This window comes from Pyrus communis, chromosome 4 (genome assembly GCF_963583255.1).
Source record: "Pyrus communis chromosome 4, drPyrComm1.1, whole genome shotgun sequence".
NCBI lineage: Eukaryota > Viridiplantae > Streptophyta > Magnoliopsida > Rosales > Rosaceae > Pyrus > Pyrus communis.
Genome location: NC_084806.1, coordinates 29359209 through 29379436, shown reverse-complemented (window position 1 = coordinate 29379436; position 20228 = coordinate 29359209). Strand labels below are relative to the sequence as shown.

Here is a 20228-nt window from a genome sequence, read left to right as displayed (position 1 = left end):
CATAATACGTATTGAATATGTGTGTTTGTACCATACTACAAATAGTCAACCTGTCAACCTTATACCTTCGGATACTTACTAAAGGGTTCATGATGAGGCACCCTTGCGAAGCACATGAGTTCCCTTCCAATCAAAAGACCAAGCACAACGTGACACATGTCAACACTAGAATAAAGCTCTTTGAATCCCACATCAACCGCAAATGAAAACATAGGACCCTCCTCAACTATAACAAGAGATCAGTCTCCCACAATTAATTCCTAATGCTATTATTCTACTTAATCCATTATTAGAACTCACTAATGATGCTAAAACCTTTGTATCATGTAAACTCTACATTTTTAATGAGAACTCATCTACTCTCGTGGACATAGTTCAACTTAAGGTGAATCACGTACATCTTGTGTTTGCTTCCCTATCTCTATCTCTTTACTTATTACCTACGCTTGGTGACCAAAGTAACATTGTAGGTCGAATCTTGACACTCTACGTTGTTCCAAGGAAGATGGCTTCAACCTTTCAGACATCCATTATATCCTCTCATTCCCCACTTAGCAACCTACTAAGTCACCAAACTTATTCTTCCCTTAAAAAAAGGTAAGAATTTTTACCCTCGACAACTTCATTGCAACAAGAGAGTGAAGGACATTTCGAGAAAACCAGGGGTGAACATGCCTTCAACTACTATGACTCTTGGGGGACAAGACTCGCTTTGTCAAAGTGGGGCACTGGGTACTAAAGAAAAGACTAGTATAAGTGAGTACACATACTACAAATGTTTTGACCTTCAGCTGTTTGGGATCTTGTGTAACCAAGGTTCTAAAAGATGTTAGGCGTTAGTTGGGTTAGGGCTAGGGCCTAGCACCTAGGCGGACTAGACAGATTTAAGTAAATCTATTGTATTTCGTGTAAACAAGTGTCTGTTTATACTTAAAATATATATAATTTCATCATAAATTAGAAAATAGAATGAAATATATATTATGAAGTATTGGAACATAATGAAAACATAAGGAGCAGACATATAATGTGTGTTTATTTAAGTGTTCAATAAGTCTCTTACAATTTATTGGAAACAATAAAATGCAAAAGGAAAGTTATCTATTTTCTATCTAAGTGAGTTGCAACCTAGGCAGGTGTCTAGGCAGGTCTGGGCGGGTGCCTAGGCAGTGTAGGCGGGCGCCTCTGCAGGTCTAGGCACCCTTTCTTAATTTTCAAATGCCTAGGCATTAATTGAGGCGGTGGCCAACCGCGTAGCACCTAGGCGGCACTAGGTGGGAATTTTTAGAACAGTGTGTGTAACACAGGCCATTGGGCAAATACTTAATGAAGAGATAATTCAGACAACTTCATCTGACTTTTTTAATTTTTAAACAGTAAAACACTTGGTGTAACTTTGACCTAACTTTTTACGCTAACTCAGAACTTCAACATGCATACTTTACACAAAGTAAATTAAACTAAGTGGTGCAACCAACATGGTTGGAAAAGAGAGCATCATTGATGAATGTTCGTATATCTCATTAAGCCCAAACCATGGGTCACACGTCCAAACAATGAATTCCTTCATACATAACAAAACATTCACGAGCAACACGCATGCATAAGCAACCCGCATGTCATCAACATTACTCATATCATAAGCATCACTTATGTCATTATACATAAACATTATATCTTTCAATACATAAGCCAACTGAGCTCCAAAAGGGTGTCAACATATATTTTTGCCCTTCAGCATGTGCTACATTGTACCTTGACAACTCGCCATCATTCTCAACCACGAGGTGATGAAAGAACTCACCATCATATCACTATGTAGGTGATGAAGTAAATACCAGTATTCTAATAAACAATTTTGTCCCTCGGCAACTCGCCATCATTCTCAACCACGAGGTGATGAATGAACTCACCATCATATCACTATGTAGGTGATAAAGTAAGTACCAGTATTCTAATAAACAATTTTGTCCCTCGGCAACTCGCCACTCTTCCCACCAACTAGTTGATGAAGAAACTCACCTTCCTATTGCCAACCAGGTGATGAAGAAAATAAGCAGTACTTTAATAAACAATTTTGTCCTTTGGCAACTCGCCACCCTTCCCACCAACCAGGTGATGAAGGAACTTACCTTTTTCCCACCAACTAGATGAGGAACGGTACAACTCGTTCTTGTAGACTCTGAGCATCAATAAATAATTGAAAATCCCCAAGCTTTACTAACCTAGAATGCTACACATAGTATACAAAGGCCAAAAAATTTTACAAGATTATTTCCATCAACATGTTTAATCATAATAATGGTGGTCACTTGCCAAAGATCTTCGACCATCTTGCATCTGCTCAAGATACTCAACAAATCTTTCAAGCCGCAACTTTTCAGTAAGCTTCAAATACCATCAAGCTTAAGGCGAGTTCCAACCTTTACTAGGGTCTTGCAGGAGGCCAAATGAAGAAAACATAACTTATATGGTCCTACAAGAGCTTCATACCTTTCCCTATTAAAAAATGCAACAATTTGACCCCGGTCTGGTTCCCAAGGGCATCGTTGGAAGGTAAATCACTTTATATAGCTTCTCGAGAGCTTCAAGCAACGCATAAGCTTCACCTCTTTAGTGACTTTGTTTGAAAACCACAATATGAAGCATTGTTTGACATATCCTCCAACTATACTAGAAAGTCAAACTCATGGCTTTGAAAAATTATTTGGCCTCCCAAGGGTATGGTTTGAAGGAAACTTATTTATAGGCTCTTTGAAAGCCTCAAGCATTGTCTACCCCAACATTTACAAGAATTCTGAAGGCAAAAGCTGAAGGCATAACAAGGCCTCATTCCTCAATCTGTATATAAGTACCCACATACATTGCTGAAAGAAAACATGTGCAAAGGATGCCAACAAGAGCTTTGGTGTGTGTGCGACGCTTCTATAGGCAACAAAGGCTTCAAACCATGTATAACATTTCAACTTAAATGGTGACTAAAAATTCTTTCAAAGAGAACTACACCAAATGGGATTAAGGGAAAGATTCTCTTCGCTCCACACCATCAACGAAAAAGAGAAAAAAAAAAAAAAAAAAAAAAAAAAGGGAAAGAAAGCTTTGGTGGGCCACAAGAAGCTTTACTTTCTTATCAAAAAGATAATAAACATTAAAATAAAAGATGGAGACCAGCTCAAGCGGACCAGGGGAATCTCATATAACACCACCTATTTAAAATCCAAGACAATATGCATAGAGAAGGTCTAAATATCAAGAACGTTTTTGTCAACTATTATGATGGAGCCAGTAGCTCGGACAACGACACAAATGCTCAAACGAGTGTAGAAGAGTCCCAACACGGGAAGAAATATATGGGGGCAAGCCACCCCTTAACAAAAGTATAAGTTTAACTCCGAAACTCAATCTCAAGTTCCATTAGAGTTTTGAACTTAGATATGAACCATGACGGTTCTAGAAGGTATAGTAGCGATCATGCTACAACACCAAGAATTACAAAAAGGAAGAGTCTCGTTCCATTGTGATTATTATTATTATTATTATTATTATTATTTTCAATTACCATCGCTTAGACATTTTTGGTATGAGCCATGACTGATTTGATTATTGGTGTATTCTTCTTCACGACTCATCTCGTGATTCTAAGGTATGATAACCCCAGAAATTAGGGAAAAGTGTATCCAAGCAAATTCACAAAACATGGACCTAGTTCAAAAAGAGCTTCCAAGCTAGGAAATGAAGGCAAGTTTGGCTCCTTGGGGACCAACACCTCATCATGAATTCGACTAGTAAACCTCTCGTCTAAAGTCACATGCAACTCAGTTTGAGTCTATTAACACTTCGACTGGCGCAAGTGCTCGTAGAGCTCTGGGGGCAATGTAATTGTACCTAAAACTCATTATGCGCACTTGAATGATTCTTAACTGAAAACCGACATCCCGAATGAATTTCGACATAAGACTAGTCACAAATGTAAGCGAAGATGCTGAAGATTGTTGCGTCAAGTTTTCAGAATTTTATGTACAACCAATATTTCCAATTGTGTACAAAGATAGCCGAAGCTACATTCCCGTCAGAACTGCGCAGCCGTGAGAAAATGAAGATTTCAAGACCAATTTTTCCCATAGACATGCCATATATGTCTAAAAAGATAAGAAGTGGATCTATAGTATTCTTTTAAACTATATGAGATGGAAGAAAAATGGGTTTCATGCCATACATCATTGCGAAGATATGGATGTCATATTTTTATAGAATTATGAGGAACTCAATTACGAGCTACATGGAAGACTATATTGTCATTTTACCACTATAGCGCAAGCTGGAATTCTCTACGGAATTCCTCAAGTTCTTCCTCCGAACTCATACCAAATGACATACAACATGTTGCAACAACTTATGAGTTTAGAATACACACAACCATGATCAAGTCGATAGTTAACCTAAGGGTTCCAACTAATTGTAGACTACTCCGATGAACCAACAACAAATGTCACCTGCAAAGCGCTGCATGACAACTCCACACTTGTCTTTATCTACTACTAACTTGTAATGGAAAAGGACAAGAGGCATACCATATGGAGTAAGAAGAAAAATTTCATGAATCCGAACGAGGAAAACAACTTGAAGGCTCATCCGACTAGTGAACAACCTTGGTCCAAATCATGGTAATGCTTTAAGAGATAAGTACTTTTGCTTAATTATTTAATAACATACATGAGTGAATGTGTATCCTGGATAGAAAATCCAAAGCTAGGAATGATTTTTTTTTCAAATCCTCACCTTTGCTTGTTCTTTCTTACACCATTCATTACAGTACATGGAATACCCTAAATTCCATAATAACACACAGCTTTAAAACTTTGTGTCATCACAAGTCAAAAAGTTCAAAGTGATAGTGTCAGAGAAGTCTCCCTTAGCCCACTCCCTAGTTTTGGGTTAACAGCTTAGGAGGCTCGAGCCATATTAAGCGCGGATTAGCGAGCTACGGACATGTGGACATGGCCCCTGACCCGGAAGTCTAGTGCACTATCCATCTTCGGAAAAGTTTATACAACCTAAGGATTGTGGGTTATAACATTCAAACCTGACTCAACGTCATTCGAGGGAATGATCGAAAGGGCAATTTGGGAATCATCCGAGGGGTGACAATGATTCCCGACCCCAAGTACACTTACTTATAACATGAACCAGTGTACGAAGTGAAGTACGTTCTACAATAGCATGTGTTAAACAGCTGTGGATGAGGCATATAGACTAGAAAATCCTCAAGATGAATTTTATTCCAACAGAGATTTGATACGCAGAAATGCCTTAGCCAAGTCAGCTAAGTATAATTTGACTGGAAATGCTCAGGTCCAACACGTAGGGTATGACAAAAGACTTCTAAAGGTGTTTTCGACCCACATACAAGCAACTAAATCCCTAACGAACTTTCGTTTATGATTCACTACGGACGGACAAGCAGTTTAGACTAAGAATGAAGCCTCTTCTTGGTGACACGTTGCAACTACTTAAATCTTTTAACCTAGAATGGAACAAGATTAAAGAACAAACAAGTCAACTCAAACATGTCGGACTGACATTAAAAGTTAGAGACCATTCTAGGTATGATTGAACACTTTCTCATCCTTATATGACCAATACATTAAAGCACATATGGGGCAAAAAGTTCTCATGGGATTAGTACCCAGTGTCAAAGTAAGGTGGTACTTTGATTATTGCAATGAAAATCTTTACAAACGCTAAGTTTAGGAGGTGATATTTTTCCATTCAACGTTATAATATAGGGGGTTTCAAGTTCTATCCATGGCCTACAAGCTTACCCATGTTTCACCTCAATACTCGATTACTTCGAAGTTAGTTTACTTTGAAAAGATTGTTGGATTAAACTCTATCATGCGATAAGGAAGCAAATGATGAAAAGTTCCAAGTGTTTTACTCTAACAGACTTAATGACTTAGCAAAATATTTCCTAAGGCATCTAAGTCTTTCTAGGAATGTATAGGCACACCTCGCATCTAGTTTTTTAGTTATGTATTTGGAACTTCGGCTAGGGATTTAAAATATGATTCGGAACTCCAAAAGATCAGGTCTTTGATAGACAAGCAAGCAGGACTAGCCAAACTTGGTTGGCTCGAATTAAGCAAGCAATCGACTCTCAAATTTCTCCTATATAATCTCCCCATTTAATGGGGATTACTTTATCTATAAGGACTCTCAATATTTCTACGAATACTCTAGCCTGGGTATTTATCAAGGGACAACTTTCCAAGTCTTCTATGATCTATGACTCTAAGGAGATTCTCTTAATCTTCTCCACAAGACCACCACACACATGCTCTATATGCCTAACATAGGCTTATCTCTCATACATCGCTATCTATGCGTGGGCATGTCCATAAAGAACTCATATTTTTAATGCTTCGCCATAGGTTATTCGTCAAGAAGGTTCATGATGTATTGCACATCACACCATTAATCTTTCTTAGAACAACACTCGTGGCTTGATTTTCCTTCTCGAAAATATGCATGCAGTCCTATTCGAATTCAACCACACTCTTAAATCAACCTTATTCTCCCCTCGTTGAAGATCATGGAAATTTCTGAATGAATTTCGCCTTTGTCCACAACTGTACGCAAATTTGATTCTAGCAATAAATAATAACTGTCATAAGTCTATTCTTAGATTCAAATCCAACCAAATAAGTGGAAATGGTGTAATGCATTTTGATGTATGTGAGCATAGACTAGGTTGGGTACTATATATAGGATGGGCCAAATGATATACGTATGTGTGGCGTTACTGTTGAATGTTAATATAGGCCAGGACAGAGAGCATAGACTAGCTAGGGTACCTAGCTAGCTGTTAAAGGAAGACAATACATATATATTATATATGCTCACACACGCACGCATAAATCTCTGCAATCAGCTTTTACATTTACTACAAGACTACAAGTCTACAACACTGAGTGACCCACACCCACCCCGACACGACCCTGCTCTTTCCCTCTCACTGCTCTTCCTCGAACCTGTCTCCTCCTCTCTCATAACTCAACGCTCATCACAGCAATCTCTCTTGGTTTTCACAATTTTAAAATGTTTAATTTAATCATGCGGTTTTGGATTTTGGGAATGTACTCCACCAGCACTTACTCATAATTTCCTTGATCCATTCACTATATTTACTTTGTTTTTCGGTTTCAGTGTTCCTCCTCCTCCTCCTCCAAATCCCAGCCCTTTCTCCACTCCATATATACGTTGCAACCACCACCTTAGCTTCATTAGCATAAAGAGCTCGAGAGCAGTCATTTGTTTTAGTCAATTACCTGAATTATATAGCTATTCTGGTTTGGAAAATAGATTGTATAATATTGGGAATGGAAGAAATTATGAGTGAGCTGATGAATGGGAGTGGGGAAGGCGTAAACGAACAAGGTATGCAGCCAGGGTTCCGGTTCCATCCGACGGACGAGGAGCTCATAACCTTTTATCTGGCTTCCAAGGTCTACAATGGCTCCTTCTGCGGCGTACGCATTGCTGAGGTCGACCTTAACCGATGCGAGCCTTGGGAGCTCCCAGGTATACTCTTATTACTTAATGCTGCCATTCGAGTTTCAGTGTCCAGGCCAACTTAGCTAATAACATCATATCTGCACTATCTTCATGGAATCTTAACGACGACAATTCAACAAGTTCCTAATTAGTAGAATTTATGTCGGGTTCATTATTTCCCATTAGTTGGTAAATCAATGTTATATCTTTTAACTGTAGATGCTGCTTGTGGTGCTTAATCAATTAGCAAATCGACAAAAGTAATAAGTGTCTCTGGAGTTTGAAGCAAGACACAAACAATCATTTTATCTCTCACACACACACACACATATCCTGTGGCAGTGCCATGAGTCATTAGTTGCTCGTGATTTCAATAGTTTCATTATCTTTAAAATATATTTATCTGTATATTTGTGTATAACCCCCGAACCGAAAGAATGAGTCAAAAGCATTGAATTATAAACCGCAGCTTCTTTTGTGCAACCACATGAATTGTTTGTAGATTTTCTTCTTTCTTTCCTTTGTCTTTCTTCTTCTATTTTTCGTGTTCGATAAAAAACTTCACTGGGTAGGCCTTGCAAAACTAACATATGCAATATAACTCGGCATGGTACTCAGTAGAAATCCAACGAATGAAGTTTTTGTTTGCTAAAATTATGTGACCTCATTGTAGCTCGCAACAGTATATATCTCTGGCGAAGAGTTAATGCATTCCTTGTTCGGTTGAATATATCTTTGGCAGTTGAGTGTGCATGCGTGTATGGCTCTGGCCAGAAAATCTATCTCCTCCTGCACGCAATTGCATACCCAGCAGTGCACAGCAGCCACCAATCATTATTTAATGTGGATCCGACAAATTACAACCACTTTATAAATGTGTCGACTCTTTTGGCTTTGGCTTGGCTTAATTACCCTGGCTAGGCCACGTTAGGCTATCTGTTTCATGCAATCATGAATCATGTATCGTGGAAAGTAACGCATATATATGAAATCAACTGTTATAGTGATGCTCTAAAAATGAACATTGTTCATGTGTAATTATTTATGTATATAACAAACATTATTAGACTGAAGCGTCTAGAGACGATGACAATAAGAACTTATTTCATGTAAGTATTATGTGATTTAACTTTTGATGATAATGGTGGTGTAGACGTGGCAAAGATGGGAGATAGAGAGTGGTACTTCTTCAGCTTGAGGGACAGAAAGTACCCAACAGGGATGAGAACCAACAGAGCGACCGGAGCCGGCTACTGGAAGGCCACCGGCAAAGACAGACAAGTCTTCAGTGCGTCCACCGGAGCCCTACTTGGCGTGAAGAAGACCCTTGTCTTCTACAAGGGCAGAGCTCCGAGGGGCCACAAGACCAAGTGGGTCATGCACGAGTACCGTCTCGACGGCCACTTCTCCTCCTACCGCCACGCCTGCAAGGTATGGACCCCCACAACAACTACCTCCACACGTGCACATGCACACCTATCACCTAATGTCTCGAGTCACTGTGTTTGTGCGTGGGAATCCAATCTACATTGGAAATTTTGCTTTGCTTTTTATTGATTTACCTGCTGCAACTGCAAATTTCACCCTCTCATTTGTCGCTTTTTGGGGTTGACTTATTGTTTCCTCAGTATTTTCACTTCTTTTTTTATTTATACATTCACCTTTTCAGCACCAGTCTCTTTTCCTTCTTTTTTATTTTTTAATTTTTTTCTTCAGTTGAATGCGATTTGATTGATTTATTAGCCGGATGCCTTCATCTTAAATCATATCTGATCATCTTACATCAGGTATTATTTATATTTAATTAAAATAAAATTATTTAAAATAATTTCTGACTACACGATATACGATGAACGAACATGATATGAAAATTTTCAAGATCCTCGTAAAAAAAAAATACAAAGAGAATCCTCATTTTGGTACCAAAAAGTTGACCAACTATGCCATATTTCTTACACAATAAAATATTTACCTATCTTAAGAATTTTCCATTTTATTTATAATTTTTAGTCTTATTTTGTTGAGAACTGTAAACATTTTTCATAACTATTTTATTGAGTTTTAAAAATTTAGCACTTAATTTTTACTTTTCAAAGAACGAAAACTAAAATGTACAGTTAAAAATTAAAAACAAAAAGATTATTAAACGACTTTAACTCATCATTTAAATTAGTTATTTATGAAGTTTTGTGATATTGTAGTCGTTAAATAATATATGCTTGTGTGTTTGCAGGAGGAATGGGTGATATGCCGAATAAATCACAAATCTGGGGACAAGAAAAGCCCACTACTAGTTGATCATGAAGCTGCTGCTTCAATAAATTCAAATTGCAATTACCTGCCTCCATTGCTGGATCCATCTCCAGCATTAGTATTGCAAGAGTCATGCCATGAATTTCAGAATCCAATGCAATTGCAAGTTCTTCCTCCCCCGATTCATCAAGATAATCATGACCCCTTCTTCCCAGCTATAAATGCCATGCAAACCCACCAATTACCCTCTTTTTCCAACTCCCTCCTTTTCAAGTCCCTTTTCGACCAAGATTGCAACAGCAGCAGTTCTACTAGTACTATTCCCAAACAGTGCAAGACTGAGCTGGCCAACTACTTCTCCCGTTTCCAAACACCGGGCAACAGTAATAACAACAATAATAATAGAACCTGCAACAAATTGCATAACTTGAACTTGGGTGTGGAGCTGGAAAAGAATCATGCTCATCAGTATCAGCCAAACGCCCCCTATCATAATCGTCATCAATACAATGATCCGCTGCCGTTTGATTATTTGGACTACAGTACTAGTGTGCTGGGGTTCTCAGCAGCAGAGGCTGCTACTACTACTACTATCACCGCGAGTGCGACTGTTCATGCTCATGATACGTCTCCCTCATTTGCTTTCGACAGGGCCGGCTTTCAGACCATGTTAGATCTTCCTCCCATCAAACTCCCTGGAGAATCTTGCCGACCCTAGCATAATCATTAATGCTAGATCATGGATGGCAGCCAATATTATCGAGATATATATATATATATATATATATATATATTTGTATGCACGGGTATTGTAATAAAATGTGGTAGCTTGGTTAAATCTATACTACTGTTGATTGAGGAATATTTGCTGCTCCTTAATCAAGATGCATGGGAGTAATTACTTATAATTAACTTTCAAGATCAACTGGGGTTTCTCTCTGTTCTATGTGACGCCATTGGAAGATTTATTCATCTAATTTTCACGTCACCTCAATTTAAGATTGGAATTGGGTTCCTTTTTATTTGAAATTTGCATGCATGCTCTCTTAGTCACTCAGGGCACGTTTGTTTGGCCCCGTTAAGTTTCACTAGATAGGACTACTTAGCTAGGATTAGTAGTCCGTGTTTGGTGCAAGTAAGGACTGAGTGTCATGGGACTACGCTGGACTCATGTCAACTAAATCCTTTGCTAGGTAGGCCTAGTGAGAACACCCGAAAAGGAGAGGATTTGTAATTCCGTCTCCCCGCTTCGCCCCACGCCTAAGTCTCCAAACAACTACTTGCCTTCTTCTACTCAGAGCATTTTGTTGATGACTTCGCGGGCATCCTCAACTCCGCTCTCGACATCCCCAGAGGAGGATGACAAGTATGGGCCCCTACTCGGGATGTGATCTCGATCTTATCGTTCATCTGATTGATATGTTCCAAAAGGTAGTTGTTCTTGTCCTGGAGCAGGGTGTTTTGGACATGGATGAGGTTCCTTACCTCATTCATTTCTCCCACGCCAATAAGTATGTCATTCATTTTCTCTTCCAATATGAGGAGCATGGCCTTCTCTTCTCGTCTTCTCCTTTAGAAGGTTGTCTCGGGTCTGCGTGAAATGACCCTATCTCTCATTCTTCGACTGGTCATCTCTCTCAGTTGAGCACGGTCATGGAAAGCTTCTCAAGTCAACTAGGTAGAAAGCACAACCAAATCGTACGCATTTTCCACAGACGGCGCTAAATTGTTAACTCTCAAAACCTATAAGTTAACAAACTGTTAATGCTCAAAACTTGTAGGTTAACAACTTAGAATAACAAACACTTGGATGGCTTTCAAATATGAAGTAAAACGAATCGAACTCAAAGATGTAAGTGGTTCATCCCTTAAAACTAGGTTACACCCACTGTGGTGCTAGGCTTTATATTGATATCAAGATTGAAATTAAAGCTCGCCTCATACAAGTTTACTTTCCTCTCTTAGTCCTCTAGCCCCCTATTTTGGGGCATCTGCTCCTTTATATAGGACCTCAATGAACTTTATCAGCTTCAAGTCAGGTTGACACACCCCGACCTTAGGAGGTTAGAGCATGTTGGCCGTCACTATGAGGTGACGTAACCATAAAGGAAAAGTGGTGTGAAAAAGTGAATAAATTAAAACTAAACTAGAACTAATTTAAATTAAACAATGAAAGAGTGCGTAGTCGTGGGAAGAACCCACTACAACTATTCATAGCATAATAGACAATAAGACTATGGTGAAGTAGTCAAAGTAGCTAAAGTACCCTTATTACACAACAGTGGATAAGTTCATACTTCTAAATAGAGATAATGTCAGAACTGCTGAAGGTTCCTCGAACGTCACAAAGAGTACAACTATCTAGGTCCTGGAGGGGCGAAAAACAAAGTTGAGTAAGTCAACAAAACAACGTTTGTAAGAAAACCTTTATTTTTTATCATACTAACCCCTCGCTGTAAAACAAGTATAGTTTACTTAAAACATACTATGTAAGTATGTAAACAAAAGTATAACAACAATATAACCAGAAATATGCCAAGTCATGATATATCAAATGCCACAATAATATAATCATGTGATAATCAAGTATAAACAAGTGCTCAACCATCTAAGCTGACACACGAGTTCGTACAGATAATTTTTGACACAAACAGGACTAGGTGTAATCAATATGCTCTAATACTACGATCATGTGAAGGCTGGTGCGGAAGCACAATCACATACGATTTGCAATTGCCTAATGCAATCTGAACGATAGGACTGGCACCTAACTTGGATCCAAGGTGAGTGAAAGGTACAAATGTGAACATACACGTGAAGGACTAGCCCTGGGGCGAGTACTAACACTGGGGTGTAGCAAGATGAGCATGTCCAAATATGTATGAATGTCATGATAGTAATATCCCAACCATATAACAGCATTTATCACAATTAATATCACAATAATGATACTTGGCAATATAAGCGTAAAAATGAAGTAAATACGCATTTATGGAAACTATAACTATGTATAGGTATACAAACAAACTGCCCACTTACAAGTACGGATCGTAGCCCCCGAGCCTTGCCTGACCCCTTAAGTCCTCGGGATACGTTTCCCTATATGTAAAATAACTATATTTAAATTAATTAAAACACATATACGGAAACTTAAATAAAACCCCTATAGTTTGCTCTAACCTAGGGTTTAAATGCATGAAATCGATCTACTCGATGTCACAGACCTATACAAATTTTCAGAAAAAATTTTGGATGCCGGATGCGCCGCCACCCGCCGGCTATGGCACAGCCACACGTGCAGGCAGAGACTAACAGAGGCCTAATAGCCATTAGGAATATTCCGTTAAATCCTTAACATAAGTTAACAGCATTACCTGATGCCGTCTTCTTCTCCGATGCCAGTCGCCACCGTCTGAACTCGCCAGAAACTGGAAAATTTCATTGGTTTCTGGGAAAGTTTCAAACCTTCATATCTTCTTCATTTCTCAACCATTTTTCACAAAATTTATATGGAAATGAAGCTTATGAAGAGTAGAATCGCATTATACCTTTTTAGAGTCCAAAAAGTGGATGGAGGTGGCCTGAAAATGCCTCGAAAGGTATGGCCAAAACTCAACTCTTCAAAACCTTTAGTTTTTTACGTCAACTCCTCACCAAAACTAGCCTAGGAGTATCGAGGAGTTGTAAGAGGGCTTTCATGGACCTTCAAAACTCCTCAACTCGGCCTGAAAACGTTGAACTTAAACTCACCGAGTTTAGACCTTCCTAGTTTGACATCCAAAACTCAGTCAACTCATGATCCAATGGTATGGTTGTGTTCGTGGAGCCGAGATGAATATGATGGTGGTGTTTTTGGGTTACGTTAGTGAGGTTTGGTGTAAGTTTGAGGGGGTTACAGAGTGCGAGAATGCCTTCGAGGAGAGAGAAGGAAAAGAGAGAGAGCTTTCTGAGTTTCTGATTGGTGATTGGTGTGAGTTGGTGATCTGATTGGTGGCTTTTGAAGAGGGAAAAATATCTAATTGGGTGGTGAAGAGAAACCGGGAAAAGGAATGAAGGATGGTGATTTGTGAAAAATGATTGGTTGATTGTGTAAGGGAGAGGGAACATAGATCCTTGTTTTGTGGGATTGAATGACTATCAGGGTTTGTACAACCCTTGATGTATAAAATCAGATTGCTTTAAATGTTTTAGACATTGTAAATCCGTACACGCGTGTACAAGAATACCTGTGGTCAACGCACTTTAACGGAGCGTAACTTTAACGTTACAAGTCCGATTCGAGTCTAACATGCGTTCACACGTTCGGAGTGATGACTAGAATTTAATTATGATAGCAAGAAAAACAATTTAAGAACCAATAAACACATCCACGTCACTTGCCAACAAAGGCATAAATGTCAATTCACATATTCGGGGAAAAATTACATAGAAAATTAGGGACGGGTCGTCACACAGCTCACTTGGCATTTGATGTGCCACCTATGCAGCCTAGGGTACCGACATCGTTTCTCTCACTTGGTCCTAAAATTCGGTGGGGAAGTGACATGCGCTCAACTTAGATAGTGTGTCTTGTCAGAATAGTACGAGCCGAGCACCTGCTCGACCTCGGTTATCCAATCTCACCTGCCCGAGCATCATTTTGACTGCCTTTATATCTTATCCTAGGCATCCCTATCACTAAAAGGTGGTTGTCGAGTGAAATGATGGCATCTGGAGAGATGTGTCATTGGAAATTTGTGTCTTAAAGTTGTCAGTCTGCTCACGTGCTTGCAGCAGTTATAATCCTTCTTACGTTCTTTGGTCAGCTAGGTTTAAAGACGATCGACCGTTGTGCTTGGGCTTGTCCTCTTTAAGCCCCTTGGGCCTTAGGCTTTTGGTTCTCATATTAGGCTTCCTAATGTTCCCTTTTTGGCCAACTCCACTGTTTGGGCCTAAAAAGGCCCAACATTAATAATGATTTTAATGGGGCAACAAAGAGCCGTGTGTTAACAAACAATGCATAAAGAAAGAAATCAAAATTTAAGTAAGAACCCCAAACAGTATTAATGAGACTGGTCCAAGCAAACTCTTGCCTTTCGAGAGAAAAACAAAGACGTCACCTACATTCGCCAACCCAAGCCTTTGACCTTGGGACCACAACAATCCTTCTTGATACATTTCTTTTCTTTCCTTCCGTTTTTTGCTAGTGGTCCCTCACTCGATCCATCGACGAAAGCCTTCATGGTTGTGATTGATCTCTCTCTTTGTCGAAGAAAGCATTTTATAGTAATTATGACTTAGTAGTCAATCTCATTGATGAGTAGATTTTACGTTATATATTTAACCCTATTCTTAGTATATTTTGGCTATTATTTTGGTAGAATTTTGATACTTCGAATTGTATTTTCAATATAGGACTTTCGACTTCCTCTGGAGCAAAACGTGAACAAAATGGATGAATTTTGGAGTAATTTCAATTGGAGGACGTTCGTGAGTCAGGTTTGATCATTTCAAAATATCAGATTTTTCTACCAAATGGTGATTTTCTGGCAATAAAATAAAAGAGCAGTGTGCGGTGTTGGAAAAGTGACCTTTTGGGCTTGAATTGCATTTTTGGAGCCCAAGAGGACCTCTGATGGGTTTGTGGCCTTCTGGAGATGTGTTCAGAACGTTCGGATCTTCAAAACAAGCTCTTATGGGTCGAATTTCGAGGAGATTTGAGGCTAAAACGTGGCTGGACAGTTACCTGACAGATTCTCCTAGCTTAATTAGGACTTTATTTTCTAAGATATTTTATTATTATTTAGTTTCCTAGTTGGAATAATAGACTTTGTTTTATATAAGACTTAGCTGTTCTTAGCTTTTAAATGAACGTTCTTTTATGCGACTTTGGAGATAGAGAAATTGGCTAGGGTTCTTCACTGCTACAATATTAGTTTTAGGTGGCGGATGATGGCGGTGGATATTAGAAAAATCCAGTCGGATAAATTATATCTGACACATCATTTAATTAGTGGCAGATATTAGAAAAATCATGTCGGTTATATCCGACATAAAGTCCTGGCGGATATTTAGTGGCCGATATCAAAAAAATCTTGTCGGTTATAACCAACAGTATTTTTGAATTTTTTTAAAAAAATATTTTTTACAAATTCTAGCGGTTTTTAAGTTAATGGTGGCGGTTATAACTGACAGAAATTGACTATTTTATTATTTTACTTTCTGGCAGTTATTATTTTAGTATTTTGGTGGTTATAATTGACAAAAATGAAAATTTTATTATTTTAAAATGTTATAGTGATTAAAAATAAATAAATAAACCCATATTTTAATTTTTTTTTTCACTCATGACCCTAAAGTCTAATGAATCCAATTCCCACGAGCCATAAATTTTCTGAGAGAATAATAACAATAGACTACAATCTGAAGCTCTATCATTTTTGTAACAAGGATTATGCTCCCTCACAAGCAAGCAACATGATACAAATAAATTCAAACAATTTTTTTCAATGTTTCACAAAGCACATTGTCTAGCACATAAACACACATGAACATCTGGTGTACTCTATCATATCTGATTTTATTATTTTAAAATGTTATATTGATTAAAAATAAATAAAAAAACACATGTTTTAAATATTTTATTTTCACTCATGGCCCGGTCGGATATAACTGACACGACGGCCGGCAGAATAATCTCTGAATGTTTTTTTTTTTTTTTTTGCGATTTTTTACACATGCTATCTCGGAGTATATACAAACATATTTGACGGTTGGATCATTGAAACTAGTTTCGTAGAATGCATATCCTATCAAATTGATAGATTTAACAAACACTTAAGAGTTAATGTTATACTTCCATTAAGTATAAAATAAGATTTATCCACTAGTGTAAATATTTTAAATTGAAGATCGAATTCATTCATTGCATTCTTATAGGATCAAGGAGCGTAGCTGCAAAAAATCATCAAAATCAGAGTTAAAATAACCGTTAAATTGTGATTTTTCGTTTATAACCATCGAAAACTTTTGTTCCGTTACCTAATCTCTGAATGTTTGTTTTTTTGTGATTTTTTACGTATGCCATCTTGGAGTGTGTACAAATAAGTTTGACGGTTGGATCGTTGAAAAACATTTCGTAGAATGCGTATCGCATCAAAACGGTAGATTAAACCAACACTTAGAGTTAATGTTATACTTCCCCATCAAGTATAAAATAAGATTTTGTGGTATCCACTAGTGTAAATATTTTAAATTGAAGATCGAATTTGTTTAATGCATTCTTATAGGGTCGAGGAGTGTAGATGTAAAAAAATCATCAAAATCGAAGTTAAAATAACCGTTAAATTGTGATTTTTTGTTTATAACCAGCAAAAACTTTTGTTTTGTTACCTAATCTCTGAATGTTTGTTTTTTGTGATTTTTTTACATATGCGATCTTAGAGAGTGTACAAACAAGTTTGATGGTTGGATCGTTGAATAACGTTTTGTAGAATGTGTATCGGATCAAAACGGTAGATTAAACCAACAATAGAGTTAATGTTATACTTCCTCATCAAATATAAAATCAGATTTTGTGGTATCCACTAGTGTAAATATTTTAAATTGAAGATCAAATTTATTCAATGCATTCTTATAGGGTCAAGGAGTGTAGCTGTAAAAAATCATCAAAATCGAAGCTAAAATAACCGTTAAATTGTGATTTTTCGTTTATAACCGTCGAAAACTTTTGTTTTGTTACCTAATCTCTGAATGTTTGTTTTTTGTGATTTTTTACGTAGATCTTGGAGTGTGTACAAACAAGTTTGACGGTTAGATCATTGAAAAAAGTTTTCGTAGAATGTGTATCGAGTCAAAATGGTAGATTAAATAAACACTTAAGAGTTAATGTTATATTTCCATTAAGTATAAAATAAGATTTTGTGGTATCCACTAGTGTAAATATTTTTAAATTGAAGATCAAATTTATTCTATTGCATTCTTATAGGCTCGAGGAGTGTAGCTGTAAAAAAATCATTAAAATTGAAGCTAAAATAACCGTTAAATTGTGATTTTTCGTTTATAACCGTCGAAAACTTTTGTTCCGTTACGTAATCTCTGAATGTTTGTTTTTTAGGATTTTTTATGTATGCAATCTCGGAGTGTGTACAAATAAGTTTGATGGTTGGATCGTTGAAAAAAGTTTCGTAGAATGCATATCGCGTCAAAACGGTAGATTAAACAAACACTTAGAGTTAATATTATACTTCCATTAAGTATAAAATAAGTTTTTGTGGTATCCACTAGTGTAAATATTTTAAATTGAAGATCGAATTTGTTCATTGCATTCTTATAGGGTCGAGGTGTGACAGCCCGTTCCGAAAAATTTTAAAACGTACACGTGAAAAGACGATTTTGCCCCTAGTGCAATTCCTTTACGTTTTGTGGTTGTTTTTGGGTTTTTGTTGGCATGTTTTGGGCCACACACACACTAACCTGCACCTTACACATTTTCCCCTGCCCTGCACCTGTCCCGAGTTCCCTTTCCTTCCCATTTCCATCCATTTCGTACGGACACACACACAAACACATCAAACCTTCACAGATCGAAGAAACCAAGCACATATCCATGCTCATGAGGCTCGTAGGAGTCCAACCATACCCATTTCAGGTAAGAATACCTTCGTTTTTGACACACCCCGACCCAGAAAGTCCACTCGGACCCTGAATCGAGCTATGCTGGCCGACACCTGGAAGGTGACGAAGCCATAAAATGTGATAGTGCATAAAAAGTGAATAAATTTGAATCTAAAAGTGTCTAAGTACCAGAGTGCGCTACGAGTGGGAGTGAACCCATTTCACATGCGATGTCAGAGCATAAGTAAGGTGCAGTAATGTGGGTAAGAATCATACCCTCAAAAATATCCATCAATACTAAGATTCGCCATAGATTCTTGTCGATACAAACTCAGCAGCTAAAACCTAAAGGGCACCAAACAGAAGGTGTGAGTAAGCAATAAAACCAAGCTTCCCAAAGTTACTACCTCTCAAAAAGTAATGCCCCTAAATGTAAAACCCGTATCGTTTTCCATAAGACAGTACAACATATATACATATATCCAAACCATACTTGGAAATGACCAAAACCACGGTTTGCCATCACATCCACCATACATTAATAAGTAGGCCAAATGAACTAAATCAATACAAAGTGATATATCAGTCAGAGTCAGCTAAAATGACATGTACAACTTATCCGTATCTCATCAATCATGGCTAGCATATAAGTCGGAGTCACCTATAGTGACCTGTACAACTTATTCATATCTCGTCAATCCTGACTAGCATATAAGTCGGAGTCACCTATAGTGACCTGTACGACTTATCCATATCTCGTCAATCCTGGCTAGCATATAAGTCGGAGTCACCTATAGTGACCTGTACGACTTATCCATATCTCGTCAATCCTGACTAGCATATAAGTCGGAGTCACCTATAGTGACCTGTACGACTTATCCATATCTCGTCAATCCTGGCTAGCATATAAGTCGGAGTCACCTATAGTGACCTGTACGACTTATCCATATCTCGTCAATCCTGACTAGCATATAAGTCGGAGTCACCTATAGTGACCTGTACGACTTATCCATATCTCGTCAATCCTGGCTAGCCAATAGCTCAATAAGTATACCTGCACACGAGTCGGAACCACCTAAAGTGGTCTGTACGACAGGACTAGGTGTAAATAAATACGCTCAAGTGCTACGATCACGTGAAGACTGGGCGAATAATCGCGGGTCACCTACAAGTCGGAACCACCTAAAGTGGTCTGTACGACAGAACTGTGCACCTACCTTGGATCCAAGGTGAGTGTAAGGTGCGGGAGGTGAACATCACGTGAAGGACTGTGCCCTGTCCACGGGCGGGAGCACTAACACCGAGGTGCAGGTTTATGAGCTCTCAATGCATCTCAATATAACATGTGCAACTCATGGCAACCAGACGACCGTATTGAAGTTGCCTAACTCATAACTGTAGTCATGCTATAACGCAATCGATTCAACTAGTACCATAAACTCACCTCAACTTACCTGGGTGTCCTGAGTTCACCTTTGCACTTGAAAGCATTCCCAATAATTATATGCAAGTAATATACAATCGAGGCATCCTGAATGATTGGTCCCTGTGACCAATTATCAAATCACATCTCAGAACTCTTATCCGTAGAATATGTAATTCACATAAAACACAACCTCAACGACATTCTAAAATAGTTTGAGACCCATTGACCACAAGTCAACCGTCGATCAAAGATTGACGGTAGGGTTTACAACCCTGTATAACCTGACCCAGAAGATCCGCATATCAGATTTCCAATCAGCAACTTTCACCGATCCACAATATGTTTCTAGAATAACATATTAAAATTTCATTACGATCCAACGGTCAGATCTCCGCCAATT

The 20228-nt window shown here is 38.1% G+C and overlaps 1 protein-coding gene across 1 annotated transcript; it reads left to right on the top strand.

Moving 5' to 3' along the window:
• Positions 1-3441: 3441 nt before the first annotated feature.
• LOC137732961 (protein CUP-SHAPED COTYLEDON 3-like) lies at positions 3442-10606 on the top strand. Its single transcript, XM_068472192.1, has 4 exons — positions 3442-3457; positions 7342-7581; positions 8708-8985; positions 9788-10606. Exons 1-4 carry the CDS (start codon positions 3442-3444, stop codon positions 10523-10525), a joined length of 1272 nt encoding a protein of 423 aa, XP_068328293.1. The 3' UTR covers positions 10526-10606.
• Positions 10607-20228: the final 9622 nt, after the last annotated feature.